This window comes from Macrobrachium nipponense, chromosome 35, assembly GCF_015104395.2.
Source record: "Macrobrachium nipponense isolate FS-2020 chromosome 35, ASM1510439v2, whole genome shotgun sequence".
NCBI lineage: Eukaryota > Metazoa > Arthropoda > Malacostraca > Decapoda > Palaemonidae > Macrobrachium > Macrobrachium nipponense.
The window spans coordinates 55710541-55727963 of NC_061096.1; the positions used below are offsets into that span (position 1 = coordinate 55710541).

At 36.7% G+C, this 17423-nt stretch overlaps 1 protein-coding gene across 1 annotated transcript in view; it reads right to left on the bottom strand.

The window, feature by feature from the left end:
- Positions 1 to 388: 388 nt before the first annotated feature.
- LOC135208796 (GMP synthase [glutamine-hydrolyzing]-like) overlaps positions 389 to 17423 on the bottom strand; it is a 108418-nt gene continuing 91383 nt past the window's right edge. Inside the window, 3 exon segments of the mRNA XM_064241327.1 lie at positions 389 to 876; positions 13662 to 13850; positions 13986 to 14216. Coding sequence (XP_064097397.1) covers positions 775 to 876; positions 13662 to 13850; positions 13986 to 14216 — 522 coding nt within the window. The 3' untranslated portion in view covers positions 389 to 774.

Sequence of the window (17423 nt, forward strand, 5' to 3'; positions counted from 1 at the left end):
CAAACTCAGATAACTTTATTTAAAATCACAGCAAATCAACTGCACTATTATGTGTTGTGTAGTAATTCAAAACTTGTCTTTAGCTGGGCATGCATGTACGTGCCACTGCACCCACTTCCACTTCATGTATGACGGCAACCGGCAAAATCACAGCCAAGTTGAGCTATCACCATCTGCCATTAAAACTCATATTAACAATTACTTTTCCTTCTTGATTCACTTCCTTCATTCACTACAGTTTGCAAACATGGGCCAAAACACACTTTAAATGAATCCAGCAAAAATGACTGGCTAATAAAGAAGAATATGTGCGAGTAGTACCAGCCAGAAGCCACTTTTTTACCTAACTTGGAAATGTAAAGAGGCGTCCATCTTAAACTTACTCCACCATGGATCGCAATACAATAAAACCGCTGATTCTCTTAAGCAACACTGACCAAAAATACACAATGGAACGTCTTTGTGCTGTTAAGTGAAAACGTCACCATAGATTTTCAGCGAATTCAAATGTCAAGAATTTTCAAATCGCCTCTTAGTCCTAACTAATGTAAGTTGAACATATGGTCCCATTCACATTTTATCTGTCCAGACCTCAACACAATATAACTCTGATCTACCATCCAATATTCACCTTTATCTCACATTCTTTCACTCAAAAATCTTTTCTTTGCTCAACATTCAAAGGCAACTTAAAAGATTTAGTGAATGAGCAGGTTAGTCTCCCCTCACTTGAAGCAGTCCACCCATAAGCTTCTGACAGCAACTTCCGACTTGTCACTCCCATTCAGTTGTTCCTGGGGGTTTCGAAGTCAGATCATACAAGATGCGGCTGATTCCAGGCACTGCATGGATTTCTGCAACCATCTTATTAACCAACTGAAAGAAAAAATGCACAAATTAATATTCTTTTTGAGAAGGAATAAATATATATTTAATATATATTCATCAAACATCTACAGAAGACTATGGAAAAACTGAAAACAATACCTGCTGATATGTCCAATTATATGACATCATGAATGAAAGACTGCTCTACATTTAATAGTTCACTGGGCAAAGGGTACACCATTTTCCATCCATACAATCACAGGTTAATTCCTAACAGAACTTACAGCTTCAATTCCTAACAGAACTTAGAGCTTCAAATAATCAATTCTGATTGTTCTAGACTTAATAGTTCCGTGGAGAAACACAAGTGGTATATATTTTGTCTTCATATTTTTTTTCCTTTTTTTTTTTTGCTTCAATACAAATCTTAACAGCATTCAATAGGCCCTATGGTTTATATTAGGATAACAATTACAGTTCATCAAGCAAGGAACACTGGACAATACAAGAGTTTCTTAACAGCACCCACACAGTCAAAAGCTACATTACTTTTGCCTTATATGTTCCATCCATTGCCTACAGTGTCTTCCCATCCTGCTACCCAATTTTTAGAAATAAGTTGCAGTTATTTTCTATAATCACTATAATGGAATGTAAGCCTTTAAATAATAAATTTTTGAGCAACTCAACTCCTAGGCATGATTTTTACACTTTTGAGCTGCAGTTCTATGCTACTTGATTTTTGTTCATATGCCTTTAGATATCTGACCCAAAATAAATTACATTCTGAACATGAAATACCAGATATTGCTTAAGTATAACATATTTGGCAATATTCATGGTAACTTTTTTTCAATCATGTATCTGGCATAGGTTTGATTAGCCTCAAGTTTTTTTTTATGAGATGGATACCGTAACTAAGTATTTAAACATTCTAAACAGTATAAATATGAAGATGAATTTGTAGCATAAGGAGTGATTAGGTCTGCAGGTAATAAAGGGGGAGGAGAAAGATATCTGTTCCAAGATATCACTGATAAGTGGTGATATAATCCAGAAGGGTTTTGTCACAAAAGAGAGTATGATAATCTAATTATGCAGATCCCAAAAATACTATTATCGCCTGTCCTTAAGAAACATGGTCTCAATGAGCAGTCTTGCACAAAAGAACTTTAGTAAGTTAGCAAGTTAGCAGCAAGTATATTGCCTATTCTTGGAATAAACTGATTGGAGATATGACAGGCTCAACTATAGTAAGATGAAAACAGTGTTAAGACAGAATTGTGCAAGCTTACCATACCTGGTACACAATTACAAATGATGAATGAAGGGTATATGGAAGATTATTCACAAAGTTTGGATATGCTGCCTTCTATGCTCATGTAAGAAAATTATTTGAGGATTTTTTTTTTTTTATTAAATATTTGAAAGAATTTTGTACAAAGAATAAACTGATTATAACCAAAAAAAAAAAAAGATATGAAAACAAAGCGTTGCACTTTTTTTTTTTTGCTATTCAAATTGGGGTGTCTCCCCTTAGCCTAAGCATCCTCAACTACGAGAAATATGGCAACAATAAAACCTAGAATGAAGAGTGAAGATAACCATTTTGAAGGAATTTAAGATAATTCTTAGTATCAATACAACCTATCAGCACCAAATCCTTACTACTGGTGAAAGATAGAAAAGAATGATAGATAGGAAGGCCCCTGGGAGCTATTATATTCAGATGACAAGGTTACCTGAAGAATCAGAGGCAAAACAAAAATGGCAGATAGGGAGGCTGAGGCCTGTTACACACAGATGACAAGGTGTTACCAGAAGAATCAGAGGCAAAAAGAATGGTAGGTAGGAAGGTCACTGGGGGCTGTTATATGCAGATGACAAAGTGTTACCAGAAGAATCAGAGGCAGTGATAAAACTACTTTGATCAATAGATAAAATGCATTGGAAAATTTTTTATTACAAATGGCAAGAAGGCATACATGATGACTTGAATCAGATGAGGATTCAACATGAGTGCATCAGATGAAGATTCAGCATAAGTGTACTACACATAAGAGGGTAAAGAGAACTCAGTACAGCAGAGAGAGAGAGAGAGAGAGAGAGAGAGAGAGAGAGAGTTACAAGGATTAGGATTACTCAAAGACTTACTAGTCCGTCAAGGAGACGTGTGCTCACTAATCTCTAAGAATAGGTTTTACTGTGCATTCACAGTCCTAATGATTTTGTCTAGCTTTCTTTTAAACTCTTCCACACTGCTGTTGTTTACAAGTTCTGGTGGCAGTTTATTCCACAGGTCACATATCTTGTATGTGAAGAAGTTCCTGCAATGAGATGTGTTGTATCTCTTCAGTTCTAGTTTCCATCCATTATATCTTGTCTGGTTTTTGTTTAACATAAATAGGTCACTGTCTACTTCTGTTATGCGTGTCAGTATTTTGAATGTTTCAAATTAGTTGTCCTCGCAGTTGTCGTTCTTCTGATCCATACATGTTCAGGTTCTCTAGTCGTCTTTGGTAACCTATTTGCTTGTAGCCCTTCTAATCTATTTATGTCCTTTCTTAGTGTTGGTGACCAAAATTGTACTGCATATTCAAGATGAGGTCTAACTATGGATGTGTAGAGCTGCAGCACCGTTTCCTTGTTTCTGTATTTGAACTGCCTCTTCACGTATCCCACTAGTTTCTTGCCTTCTTTTCAGCTTTTATGCACTGTTTTGTGAATTTTAAGTCCTTGGTAATAATGACTCCAAAGACCTCTTCTTATTCTACACTATTTATGTCATTCCCAAGCAGCATGCAGTTGGCATGAGGGTTGTTTGTTCCTATTGAACTGTTCAAGTTAAAAGGTATTTGCCATCTTTTTGACACACTCCTATTTTCTATAAATCATTTCTTAAACTTTCCACTGTATCTGGGTCTACTGCATTTACACCTAGTTTGGTGTCATCTGCCAAATTTGGCTATACCTGCTGTTAAGCCTACACAATGTCATTAATGTAACTCAAAAACAAGAGAAGAACTCACTTTTGTTACATCTGCCCATCTGATTCTTCACCATTTATTACGACTCGTTTCCTATAAGCTAGCCAGCCTTCGATCCAGTCTCCTATTTCTCCTACAATTCCTAAAGCTCTAACTTTCGTCATTAGTTTCTTGTGTGGAACTTTGCCAAAGGCCTATTGAAAATCTAAGTAGAGTATATCTATTGCCCTACTACTGTCGTAAATACTAAGCATGTTATGAAAAAACTCCAATAGGTTTCATAGGCAGGATCTGTTTTGTCTGAAGCCGTGCTGACTGCTTAACAGCAAGTTGTTTCTATCAATGTGATCTACAATTTGATCTGCAACTGTGGACTCAAAAATATTATAAACGACCGACGTTAGACAGATTGGTCTATAATTTCCTGGTCTTCTCTTAGACCTTTTTTGTAAACTGGGGCACATTACCTAGTTTCCATCCTTTTGGTGCCTCTTTGTTCTGCACTCTTTCTGTAGACTTTATATAGGTGAGGAACTACCTTTCTTTGTTCTGCACTTTTCCTGTAGAGTTTATATAGGTGAGGAAAACTATTTCCTCTTTTAGCTCTTTAATTTCTCTTGGATGAATCCCATCCAGTCCAGGAGATTTGAACTTGTTGAGTTTGTCTACAGTGGGCATCGCTTATTCACGGATCAGTATTCACGGATCCAGTTAATCACTGGGTTTTTCTCGGTGGGACCGTTTCTCATGTTACATCACTGGTATGAATCGCTGCCATCACGGGTTTTGTTGTGTTGCGTATGCGATGTTTTTTCGTAGGCTAACCCTCGGCCGTGGTGACCGTCCGATAAACTACCAACATTCATTTAAAGACTCATATAATGATATTAACTGACAATAAAGGTAATAAAACCATTCTCACCTAATATATTATTGTCCTATCTTCGAAATAAATAGCCTATTCAAGGTTTATGTACGACGTTCATTGGTAGGCTAAGCCGTAGTTGCAGTGCGATAACCACCAACGTACACAAACATTCACATTATGATATTAATTGACAATAAAGGTAATAAAACCATTCTTACCATATATATTATAGTCATATCTTCATAATAAATAGCCTATTCGAAGAATAATTCCACATCATTGCACTCAACTTATCGTCGGAGTGGCCAGCCACAAAATGTAAGCATATACCTTTACGTATGAAAATGGTTTATGTATACGGTTGCGTTTCAAAGCGACATTTTTTGTTTTGATAAACTTTTAGAAATTTTAATAGTAGTGGTAGTGTAATTACAGTAGTAATAACATTAAGGCTAAAATTAATTCGAACTTCATTATTATTTTGGCAGTATTCGTATATAACTTCTCTGAACAATGAAGTCATACAAACGCTATTTGTCATAGATATCGTAAGTATTGCTGTTTGTTATTGGCGACGAAGCGTAAACGAAATACATAAAAGCATTTTTTACCTTATATATTATCGTCGTATCTTCATAATAAAAAGGCTATTCGTGGAGTAATTCCATATCAGTGAAATCAATTTTATCTATGCGAGGCCAGCCAGCTGACAAAATGTACGTAGTATATGAAAATCAAATTATGGTAGCGTTCACAGCAAGATTATCTTTCGAAAATTTTTATAGTACTATTCATGCTACGTAGTTAATAATGTTTGGAATATACGTAACATTAATTTTCGATACAAAATATCATCGTTATTTTGGTAGTGAATAATAGTTTAGAATTATCATACATACACTGCATTGTTATGGGTTTGTTTGCCAGTGATAAACAACCAAATAACGTTCTCCTTTAACCTGTTAAGCGTCCTCCCCGGATGAGCTCGCTGCTAACGTACCGTCACGCTTTTTTTGTAATCAGCGATCATAGCACTGCTGATAGTTTTTTCAACGTTAATATTGATTTTTATGTTTATTATTCTTACTGTAATTAAGTGTAGGAAATTCTCTCTCTCTCTCTCTCTCTCTCTCTCTCTCTCTCTCTCTCTCTCTCTCTCTCTCTCTCTCTCTCTCTCGGAGTCCAGTCACTCGGCAAAGAAAATTCATCTTCACTCCCGCTATTGGAAGAAAAGTTTGTATCATCACTGGAGGATTCAGAACTAGAGCTCTCATCATCAAATAGGTTATCAATATCAGACTCCTCATCTAGTATTTGAATGATCTCACCTGAAGAAATACGCCTCCTCTTTGGGACATTCATTGTGAAAGACGCGAAATCCAATTTGTCTCGAATAAACGCCCGAAGCGTATTGAAAGAAAACCAACAGGGACAGGCAGTTTTTTAGCATAAGCGACCACCAGGAAAGAGTTGCCAGGCTGGAAATAAGTTCCCCGTGTGCTGAGAGTGTTACCAAATGATGTTCCTACACTTTCTATACGAGTAAACGTATTATTACGGGGCTGACGGCTTGACAAGCACAGTCAAAGTTTTGAACGTAATATCCCGTTGAAGGCGCTACCGAGTAGATCGCGGTAAACGTATTATTACGCGGGTGACGCTTAACAAGTTAAGTCAACGCGTTTAGGAAAAACATGACATAGAATCGACTTTGCGACTTCGGTTCACTTTGATATTTTTAACGATACAATAACTATCATTTGTACTACTAAAACCATCTTCACATAAGTAATTTTCGTAAGATATGTGTTGTTACAAAAGCTAGCTTATACATAAAAGGCTTTTATAATTTAAGTCACCATATACATATGTACCCAAACTCATTGTGGGGAAATTTACTACTGTTTCCTCGGATATTGAAATACTTTAGCATCATTCAAACACTTTAATAATAATATGCATAAATACTAGGCTATACATATTTACATACAGTCTTATACACATACTTTTATATACAAAGTTAACAGTTATATACACATACTTTATATACAAAATTAATCATATGAGTAGTGATCAGACGACAGCTGTGCACTGGACTACGTACGTACTACTTGGAAGATAAAACAAACAAAATTTGTTGTTGTTGTTAGTCGCCGGGATAGATTAACATTTTCCAGAGATTAAAGAGCTGAATTTTGTTTGAAGGTATGTCAACCGCGTTAGTAAATAGATATAATCTTCTAATGAATTTTTTTTTCTCTTCTTTTTGCGGAAGAATCTTCAAGCCATTTTGCATTCAAAGTAATGAGAAGGAATCATTCTATTCTTCATGAAATCAGTAAAATACTTACACTAATAAAACTAAAACTACGTTACTGTATGCAAAACACATACATCATCGTTAGCTCGTGTGTGTAAACGTTCATTCTAAGAAATTACAGAGTAGTATAACTAACACCTGATTGGTTGGTTGGTAGCCATGGAGATCTGTTATCCAATGACTGCCCTCTGCTTCTGTTCTATTTATAGACATACGCCATGGATGGCACTAGGTTTTGAACGTTACCATGTTCGTGATTTTCTGACTGCTGACGGCAAAAATTACTCAATAATTTTCTTTATATAATTATTCCTTCGTGAAAACAATAATATAATACGCGTTTGACATACCTTCAAACAAAATTCAGCTTTTTAATCTCTGGAAAAATGTTAATCTATCCCGGCGACTAACAACAACAAAATTTTTGTTCGTTTTATCTTCCAAGTAGTACGTACGTAGTCCAGTGCACAGCTGTCGTCTGATCACTATCATATTATTAACTTTGTATATAAAAGTATGTGTATATAACTGTTAACTTTGTATATCAAAAGTATGTGTATATAACTGTATGTAGTATTTGTATACGATGTAAATATGTATAGCCTAGTATTTATGCATTATAGTTATTAAAGTGTTTGAATGATGCTAAAGTATTTCAATATCCGAGGAAACAGTAGTAAATTTTTTCCCCACAATGAGTTTGGGTGCATATGTATATCTAAGATGACTTAAATTATAAAAGCCTTTTATGTATAAGCTAGCTTTTGCAACAACACATATCTTACGAAAAAATTACTTATGTTAAGATGGTTTTTAGTAGTACAAATGATAGTTATTGTATCGTTAAAAATATCAAAGTGAACGAAGTCGCAAAGTCGATTCTATGTCATGTTTTTAACTTTAACGTATAGTGGTATGAAAAACACCAGTGTGTCGTAGCGATGCGTCATCAATATAGTGGTATGAAAATACCACATGGTGTTGTAGCGATACGTAATCACAAAGTACAAATCCTTTTCCCGGACCATCCTCAGAATTTTACGACTCTTCAACTTCAAGATCGATATGGTAAAATATATTATATAGTCATACTTATTGTTAAAATTCACAAGTTGAACTGCAAAACATTATTATATTTTGATTGTTATGTACATATATTTTTTGTTTTACGGAATGTTTGTTTTGAAAATAATACCTATTAGTGAACATATGGTATTAATTGCCCCACTATTTTATTATAGGTGATCTTAATTATCTCACATTCATTTAACAGTATTATATTAATATTTATTTAAATAAACTGTAATTAATAAATAATAATAATGAAAAACATAAAGGGAAAAAATGTTTTTGCTGCAGTAGTGGTGTTTGTTTGTTATGCATCTGACCTCTGAAAAATTCCAAAAACCGAAACATCGGAATGTGTGTGTACTGCACATTTTTTAAACACGCACACAATGTCTACACATTTACTGCAAATTACAGTACGTACGTATTTATTCCTGAGAGAGAGAGAGAGAGAGAGAGAGAGAGAGAGAGAGAGAGAGAATGATTAAGGACTCCAAGGCGTGTTATTTTTACAATTATTTTATTATCTTGGGATTTTTTTTTAATCTTGAGATTTTCTATTCAATTCTCGAGATTAATAAGAAAATTACCGTAAATTGACTAGCATCAGCACACATCTGAATGACTCGGCCATTAGCAGGCTAAACCACCAACCTTATGAACTTGCATGATACATGAGATACATGACAAAACACAAACCACTGTTTATTGGTGAAAATTAGGGGGTTGCACGATATGGGAGATTGCACGTATTCGAGTATATACGGTATGTGATTTTTTTTTAGCCATTTTATGGAACAAATCTAGCAAGAAATTGCCATTCCCAGTTGGCAACACTGGCCTACAAACGTTTGTTTGTTGTTGTTATGAAATGTGGTTGTGGCGCGCGTTCTTTAAATTGCTCCCTTATAAACGAGTTATTATGTGCATCCAAAAGCCCTGATTCTTTACTCTTATGGGAAAGACGCCTAAAGGTCAGATGAAGGTTTTTACGTGGAATATACTACTAGTATTAACGTGTTGTGACGAAGGGAAGAGATGTTTCGCTGCATACTGTTGGTAGCATTATCGTTATTATATTACTGGATTGCACTGCAAAATCGTCGCCATCTTTTATCAACATAGATTGTTGGTGAGTACCCATATGATTTACATATTTTGATAGTTCTCTTACCACTCATCCTCTCTTTCCTTGTAAAAAAAAAAAAAAAAAGAGGCCCACCATGCGTATGTAGGCTTCTAGCTGTAATCCCTAGGCTAGTAGGCTACATACCTATGTACAGTAGTACATATAGGCTACTACATTTATTTTTTAAGGCTAATTTTGTACAATAACTTTAAAACTGTCTTGAATTTAGTTTTAGGTGATAGTTGAAAACATATTTGGTGTTTGAACTACAGTAGGCAGTTATAAACATTGGAATAGTGGTCTTGGGTGGGTTAACTATTAAAGTAGGCAGTTTTAAGCAATTTTTGAGGGGGGTATCAGGATAACACGGGTATTTACTTATCACGGGGGGGTTCTAGGCCCTATCCCCACCGTGGATAACGAGGCCCCACTGTATTTTGTTTTTAAAGTCCTCTTCTGTACATATTATTTGGTCCAACAGTTCTGCCCCTTCACATTTAATTAGCTGGTTTCAGATATTGAATTTCTTATTAACTTGTCCACCATTCTACAGATTTCTTTATGCCAGCTTGCTTCTTCTGGTGTTGGGTGTGAGTTCATTGATTTTAGTGCTCTGTCTCTTTCTCTTATTTTATTTTCAATATGACACACGGCATTCCATGCAGGGATTCGTTATTGTACAAACGTCAGAACGACACCTACTGCAAAGGTTGATGTGAGCGTTCCGTTGCTGACGAAGCCAAAAAACGAGAAAACGGAAAACCTGGAGTTCCGGGGCACACACATTGATGAGGCTGAGAAGCAGCAGAAGAAGCCATAATAAAGCACACATGCACACACACAGAAACACAACAAAAAAGCAAAAAGGGGCAATGAACTGGGTAAAAGCCGAGACATCAACCACAATCTCGTCCAGGCGGTTAAGAAAGGAACTGACGCTGTGGCATGGGTGCGTGTCCTTGACCACTTTTCACCCGATATATGGACGCGTTGCCAGATCTCACGATTCCTCGGTTTCATCTGCGATTTAACTGGATCCAGCTGGGCACTAGACGTTATCCTATTATTAAGACGAAGGTTTGTTCCATATGAACAAATCTATGTTGAACCACTTAGGTTCAGGGTTGCCATTTGTTAGTATTTGCTGTAAATTGAAAAAGAAACCCACAAATTCAATTTGTAACTTGTTTACTTCTAAGTATTTACATTTAGTGTGGAGTAAAACTAAATGTAAATACTTAGAAGTAAACAAGTTACAAATTGAATTTGTGGGTTTCTTTTTCAATCTTCAGAAGAAAACTGAAAGAAGTTTTTGTTTGGTTCATTTGCTGTAATGTTATACATCCAGAGCATTTTACTGTGTATTCCTCTAGAAAGGCTCCCCAGTACTTATCTATGCCTGTGTTCTCGTCATACTCTAGATTTATAACGTACTCCTTTAGCTTTTTTAGGTCTTGTTGACGGTATTCTAATCCCATTGATATCTTCTCTTTTTTATGTATAACATTAATTTGAAACAATAATTTTACGGTCACCTTTGCCTAGATTTTCGCCTTCTGTTGATAGGACAATGTCTAGCATGTTGCTTCCTCTAGTAGGTTTGTCAACCCATTGGTGGAGGAATTAATTTTTTTACAATATCTGTCTCTTTCCTTCCATGTTTGATGTGGTCATCGTGTCCCAGTGTAATGCTGTACTGAAATCTCCCATTATTATACAGTTTGTTGTTTATTTCTTGTCTAAGTAGTGCATACAGCTCCTCATCAGACATTTGTGGTTGGTGGGTAGGTCTGTACACTAGTATTAGTTACTTCTTCCCTGGACTGTTTATGTTGATGCCAACCACTTCTTGCATGGTTGTGATTTTACACACTATTAGAATGAGGTGATCCCTGACATATAACATAACACCTCCACCTTTTTTATCGAGTCTATCTTTTTTGAACAATTTATATCCAGCTATCTGGTACTCTCCTATGAAGTCTCTTGTATCCATGTTTCTGTGATACCTAGTATGTCTAATTCTTCACTTGATACAAATGCTTTGAAGAGATCTACTTTGTTCCAAATAGGTTGCATTAAACTGCACCACTCTGAGGGACTTTTCCATCTTCTCTTTTGTCCTTGGTAGCTTTATTAGTTTCCCTTACTGTCACTGTTAATGGTAGTGCTATAACAAACCAGATTCTGGGTGCTTTCTATATTCTTTCCTTGAATGTTCAGTCCACTGAGGTGTTTCATGAGGTTTTTGTTGAGAAGGTTTCCTATTAGTTTTCCTCCTTCCAAATTCAAGCGAGTTCCATCTCTTTATATACATTCCTATTCCTTATAAATCTGTCTCAAAAGTTTACAAACCTAACACCTTCTTCTTTGCATATTAGCTCCCATATGTCATTGATTCCAACTGCCTTGCTAAGGGTAGTGGCTTACATTATCAGTTTTCTCAAGGATGTTCTCCACAAAATTTGTCAGGTTGGCTGCAAGACCTTCTGTCTAGCCAGTTCTTCCATCTTTTAGAAACAAGTAATTTCCTCCTCCCTGCACTATGATTACACTTTTTCTATAATTTACCTTTATTTTTTTCACAGCCTTGGCTATCTTCTTTGCTCCTGCCCATTGGATAAGAAATTTGAGTTTTTCTCTTACTTCTACTTTGAGCCACAAAATTTAACCCCTGATCTTTTACTAACGAGTCTCCAATTAAGATTGTTTCCTCTTCTGTTTCCGAGAGCACAGCAAATCTATTCGTTGTGTTGATTCCTTTTGGGGGACAATCATGTTTTGTGCCTGCTATTACTCTTCTACCAACAGCTCTCTTGAATTCATTATTTTTATCCCTGTAAGCTTCTTTCTTTGTGACTTGTCTAGTACTTGTTTCTGTTTCATTTCTAGTTCTAGTCTTCAGCAATTGTTTTCTAATCTCCACTATACTCTCCGTTTTTTTACTATGTTGTTGTTTAATTCCTATTTCTCTCTCTTAAGGTTTTGAACTTCTCTTTGTAGATCTCCAATTTCCTTTTCCCATCCTGTCTTCTCTTTTTCTTACCTGCAAGTTTGTCCTTTTGTCAACGACTTTAGTTCCTTTGCTAATTCTTTCCCTTCCCTCCTCAATTTTAGCTACCTCCTGTTCTTGTTGACAGGACGAGAATGAGACCCTACCTAACTTGATGCGCATGCCTCCTTGTGATCTACGCACCACTTGTTTACACTGATAATTTTGCATGTGGTTCAATTTTAACTTTTCTCGAAGCATCTCTGTTTGTTTGTGTCTTGGTTTCAATATTTCTATCTGCGCTTTTAATTCAATATTCTTTCTATTGTGACCAGTTGAAAAGAAAAAAAGGAAGGTGGTTGAGTACTCCGATAGTCGCCGCATCCACTTATCAATGTACAGTTTTCCACAGTTCGTCGCCAGGATACCTTTTATCGCTGCCAAACTAACATACGGTCTCCCCGTTGTTAGATGATCCCAAACGCGTCACAGCTCCCAACTGAGCAATGTACTTTGCCTAAACAAATGATTTTTCACCAGGAGTGAAAGCAGCATCCCTTAAACTACTAAACATCCAACAGCCATGAACAACCAGAATCTTTCAACACAAATGCTTCTCCTCCAACCATGAAAATCCCAAAGGAATGGCCACAATGACCACATCAGCAGGGCCTCACGGATAGGAAGTTCCACAATCAATGGAACAGAAGCTCGTCTGGGGTTTTTGGTTGGCTTGGACTCCAACAAGGCACAAAAGCTCTGCAACATCAGAGTAGTTTAGCCTTCACTCACAGGGTAGTGGTTGCAGGGGTGGTCATTCATTACACGAAGGAGTGAGCTTAACGGGGCAAAATAGCAACAGTCCATCTATGCATCCCCAGTTGCCTCAGGATGCCTCCAATCCTGGTCTTTGGAAACCTGCAAGCATCTGCCCTGCATTATTTAAAGAGGTTCCAAAGCCTCTGTTCTGATGCCTGTGGTAGCTGTCAGCTCCTTACACTAATCTAAGTTTTATATATATAAATTTTTATTCTTTTAAATTTTTTTTTTCTTAAGATGTACAAGGAGGAAATCCTCACAGTCATAAGATGAAATAAAGCAAAGAGGGAGTGGGATGGCAAGATGGTAGAAAGTCGGTTTGAACAGAAACAAAGTACCAGGTTTAAATGAGGTCGCAGTTTGGGGCTGTTGGGACACTGCGGACACTGCAAAAACCATTGACTACTGCCTACTGTGCAATACTCCCCCTACAGAGAGAGAGAGATGAGAGAGAGAGAGAGAGAGAGAGAGATAGAGAGAGAGAGATAGAGAGAGAGAGAGAGAAGAGAGAGAGAGAGAGAGAGAGAGAGAGAGAGAGAGAGAGAATCATGTCATCAATGTAATTTTAAAGTGAGGGTTTGAGTGAGTTTGGCTTTTTAACCAAAATCGTTGCTACTTCAGGATAATACACAATCAATGAACCAACCTACCTCTGGTGTGATGTGTTTCCCTGGCAATGCAGGGATGCCAGTCATGAAATCATGAGTGATGAAAGGTCTCAGCACAACAGAACGCTGACAAGAGGGTGACCTGGTTACGGTATCCCGATCAAAGTGTATGGGGATTAAAACAACAGGCATCTGTGACAACTTTTCCATGAAACCAGATTCAGCTAGTACCTGGAGAAAAGAAAAATCAAAATCACAACACACATCATTTGCAATGTGTCCATGTTAGTCAAGGTCTGTGATATCAATTAACACGAATAAAACTCGACATAAACCTTGAACAGAAGTCAAGATTATAAACAATACCTGATTTGCTAGAAAATCTGCCTGCCGCAAAGTAGCCAAAACACCATTTGTTAATGTGGTGGGCGTCACATCGTGGACTGGGTCTTTTACTGCTCCACCAAAAATAAAACAAATTCTATTGACGTTATGACAAATTTTTGGGATTATCCTCGCTAACAGAATCAAGTCTTCCCATACAGGATCAGAGTCACAAGATAACCCAACAACATAGCTGTAAGTACGACAGTCTCCCTGAAATGAATGAAAATAAGATTAAGGGAGGCATAACTATGGTATCAAATAAAACTTCCATAAAGTATAATCAGTGCAAGCCTAGTATCTGGAATACCTGTATATAAACAAACTCATATTACAGTAGTATATGTATAAAAAATGACAACAGCTGAGTAAGAAACATCTATGAATAAATATACTCATATAATACATCATTACACAAAATACATAACTAAACAGCAACAAACACAAAAATGAAGTTTTCATAGTAAAACTAATATTGTAATACTTACCTGAACACCTGAATTAGCCCTGGTCACTGACCAGCCCCGAACTATATCCCGACATATTTACCCACTAAGTAGGTAATTTTAACTATCAGTGTTACCAACGCTGCAGGTAAAATCTAGTCAAATGAGTTACCTGTGTTACCGTTGGCAATGCTGCTGTAAATACCAGCCACCAGAGGCCTGTTTTCTCAATTGAATCATTTCACTATCAAACTGAAGTGGGGAGGAGGGTGGGAACTATTCAGGTGTTCAGGTAAGTATTAGTTTTACTATGAAAACTTCAAATTGCAATACAATCCCTGAAAACCTGAATTAGCCCGATTAACAACATTTACACGGAAGTGGGATCACTCTAATTCAGCCCAACCTGTCCCGGGAACATACACAAAGGTAACTCATAAACAACCATACCATGTATAAATGCACGTATCCTCACCTAGTTATCTAACTCGTAGGTGAAGATGTTTGCAAAGAGAGTACAGTAGGACCTTGATAATTGCAAGGGATAGGGCTCAGAACCCCCTTGATAAGTAAATACCTGTGTTATCCTGGTAACCCTCTCAAAAATTGCTTAAAACTAAAAAACGCCTACTTTAATAGTTAACCCACCCAAGCCCACTATTCCATGGTTTTTATAACTGACTACTTTAGTTTCAAACACCAAATATGTCTTCAACTATCACCTTAAACTAAATTCAAGACTGTTTCAAAGTTATTTTTACAACATTAGCCTTAAAAAACTATGTAGCCTACTAGCCTATGGATTATAGCTAGAAGCCTACATACGCATTTGCTATTACGTACTCACGTGATAAAAGGAAAGAGGGAGAGAGGTAAGAGAAATATCAAAATTATGTAAATCATATGGGTAATCATCAACATCTATGTTGATAAAGATGGCGACGATTTTGCAGTGCAATCGGATGCCACATAATTAACTCGTTTATATAGGTACAATTTACGGAACGCAGCGTACACGTACTACAAGACTTCACTAACAAAATAAACAAAATGGGAATGGCAGTTTCTTGCTAGATTTTGCTCCATAAAGTGCTAAAAAATTCACATCATAGACAACAATGCCAACCAGCCAATTTCAACCGATTGCTCTCAATTCAAACATGTTTCTAACATACACAGTGTACCTGTACATTACGTTACATGATTCCTGTACATTACGTTACATGATTCCTAATAATTTCGAAACCTATTCTGTTCAATTCTTGAAAATGGTTTTTCTTACATGATATATAAAACATAGTAGAAAAAAAAATATTCAACTTAACATTACAAAGATTTGATGTCAAACTACGTATGCTAGATGTATTTGAAAACAAATGAAGTTTTCCAGCCAGATGCTAGATTGAAAATTTTCTTGCTAAATTACTTTAAGAAAATGAAAAACTAGCATAAAAATGCAAAATTAATAACCGTACATTAGTTATGTGAAGATGGTGTGTTAGTAGTACAAATGATAGTTAATGTATCATTAAAAATATCAAAATAAAAGAAGTCGCAAAGCCGATTCTGTCATGTTTTTCTTAAACACATAGCCTAAAAGGAAAAAGATATTTTGTTTGTTTCATTGCTGCCACAATCCCCTAACAATGCAGAGTACATATGATCATTCTAAACTATTATTTACTACCAGAATAACAATGATATTTTGTATTCAAAATGAATGTTACGTACTATATTCCAAACATTATTACTACCATGACTAGTAGTGGTACCTCGACATACGAAATTAATCCGTTCCGAGGCGGCCTTCGTAACCTGAGCTTTTCGTATCTTGAACCGCATTTTACATGTAAATTGCCTAATTCGTTCCAAGCCCTACAAAAACACCCCAGAGTAATTATATTTGTTCCGACACGGCATACAAACCTTCGGTCCTTTACAATAGGAAGGTACTAGCGGCAGCTGGATAGGTCGTAAGCTTTCGAACAAGGGGTTCGGTAGTTAACTGCTTGTCCGACAGGCGCGCGCGCGCGACTGGTAGGTAAACAAATCACTTTTGCTTTCGGCCTGCTGGCGTGTGGACGTGTATCATCGCTTCTCTGCCCGCTTTTGCATCGTCGTTTGCTTTCGCATGATTGTGTTTTTCTTTTTCTATGTATCTAGTGAAACTGAATTGTAAGTACAATCATTTCATTGAATTCAATTGTGAATTAAAGGATCTTGGTTCACAACGCCTCCGATTACCCGAGTGCCGGGACTGAAGGGCGTAATTGCGGGAATTCATTTTCCCAGAATGATCCTCGTATTCGGTTGTATGCTCGGTGCCGAGGGCGGGAGCGCTCGCTCCGAGCGGTTCTATTGGGTTTTGGAAACAATGTGTAGATGAAAAACATCGTAAGTAAAGTGCCTTTTCTTTTCATTTATAATTTTTTGACCCTCTGTATGCCCGTTGCCGAAACGAATGCGCTCGGCACGGAAACTTATTCAGTATGAAAGTGGAATCGCAAGAAAGTACAGTATTCTTTTTCATTTTCATATATTATTTTTTATTGTAGCAATACTCATTTTGGATCAGTTTTCCGAGCTTGCCCGGAGATTGATCCTTCCCCCTTTTTAATTTGAATGAAGTGAAATCGCAAGTGCAGTTCTTTTTCATTTTCATTTTTTTATTGAGATTGCATTGTTGACTGGGATCAATGTTCCGCTATTCACGGGAATTGATCCTTCCCCTTTTTTATTTGTATGAAGTGAAATCGCAAGCGCAGTAGTCTTTTCATTTTCATATATTTTGTTGATTGCATCATTTCATTATGGATCAAGGTTTCCAGAAACCTTGATCCATAAAGGTAAGGAATGAAACCTTTCACCCTTGCGCTCGGTACCGAGGGCGCAAATGCGCTCGATCCGAGCCCTTATTCATTGTGAAGTGAATCGTTTTGCAAGATGCATTTTCATTTTGTTCCTTATTATTGAT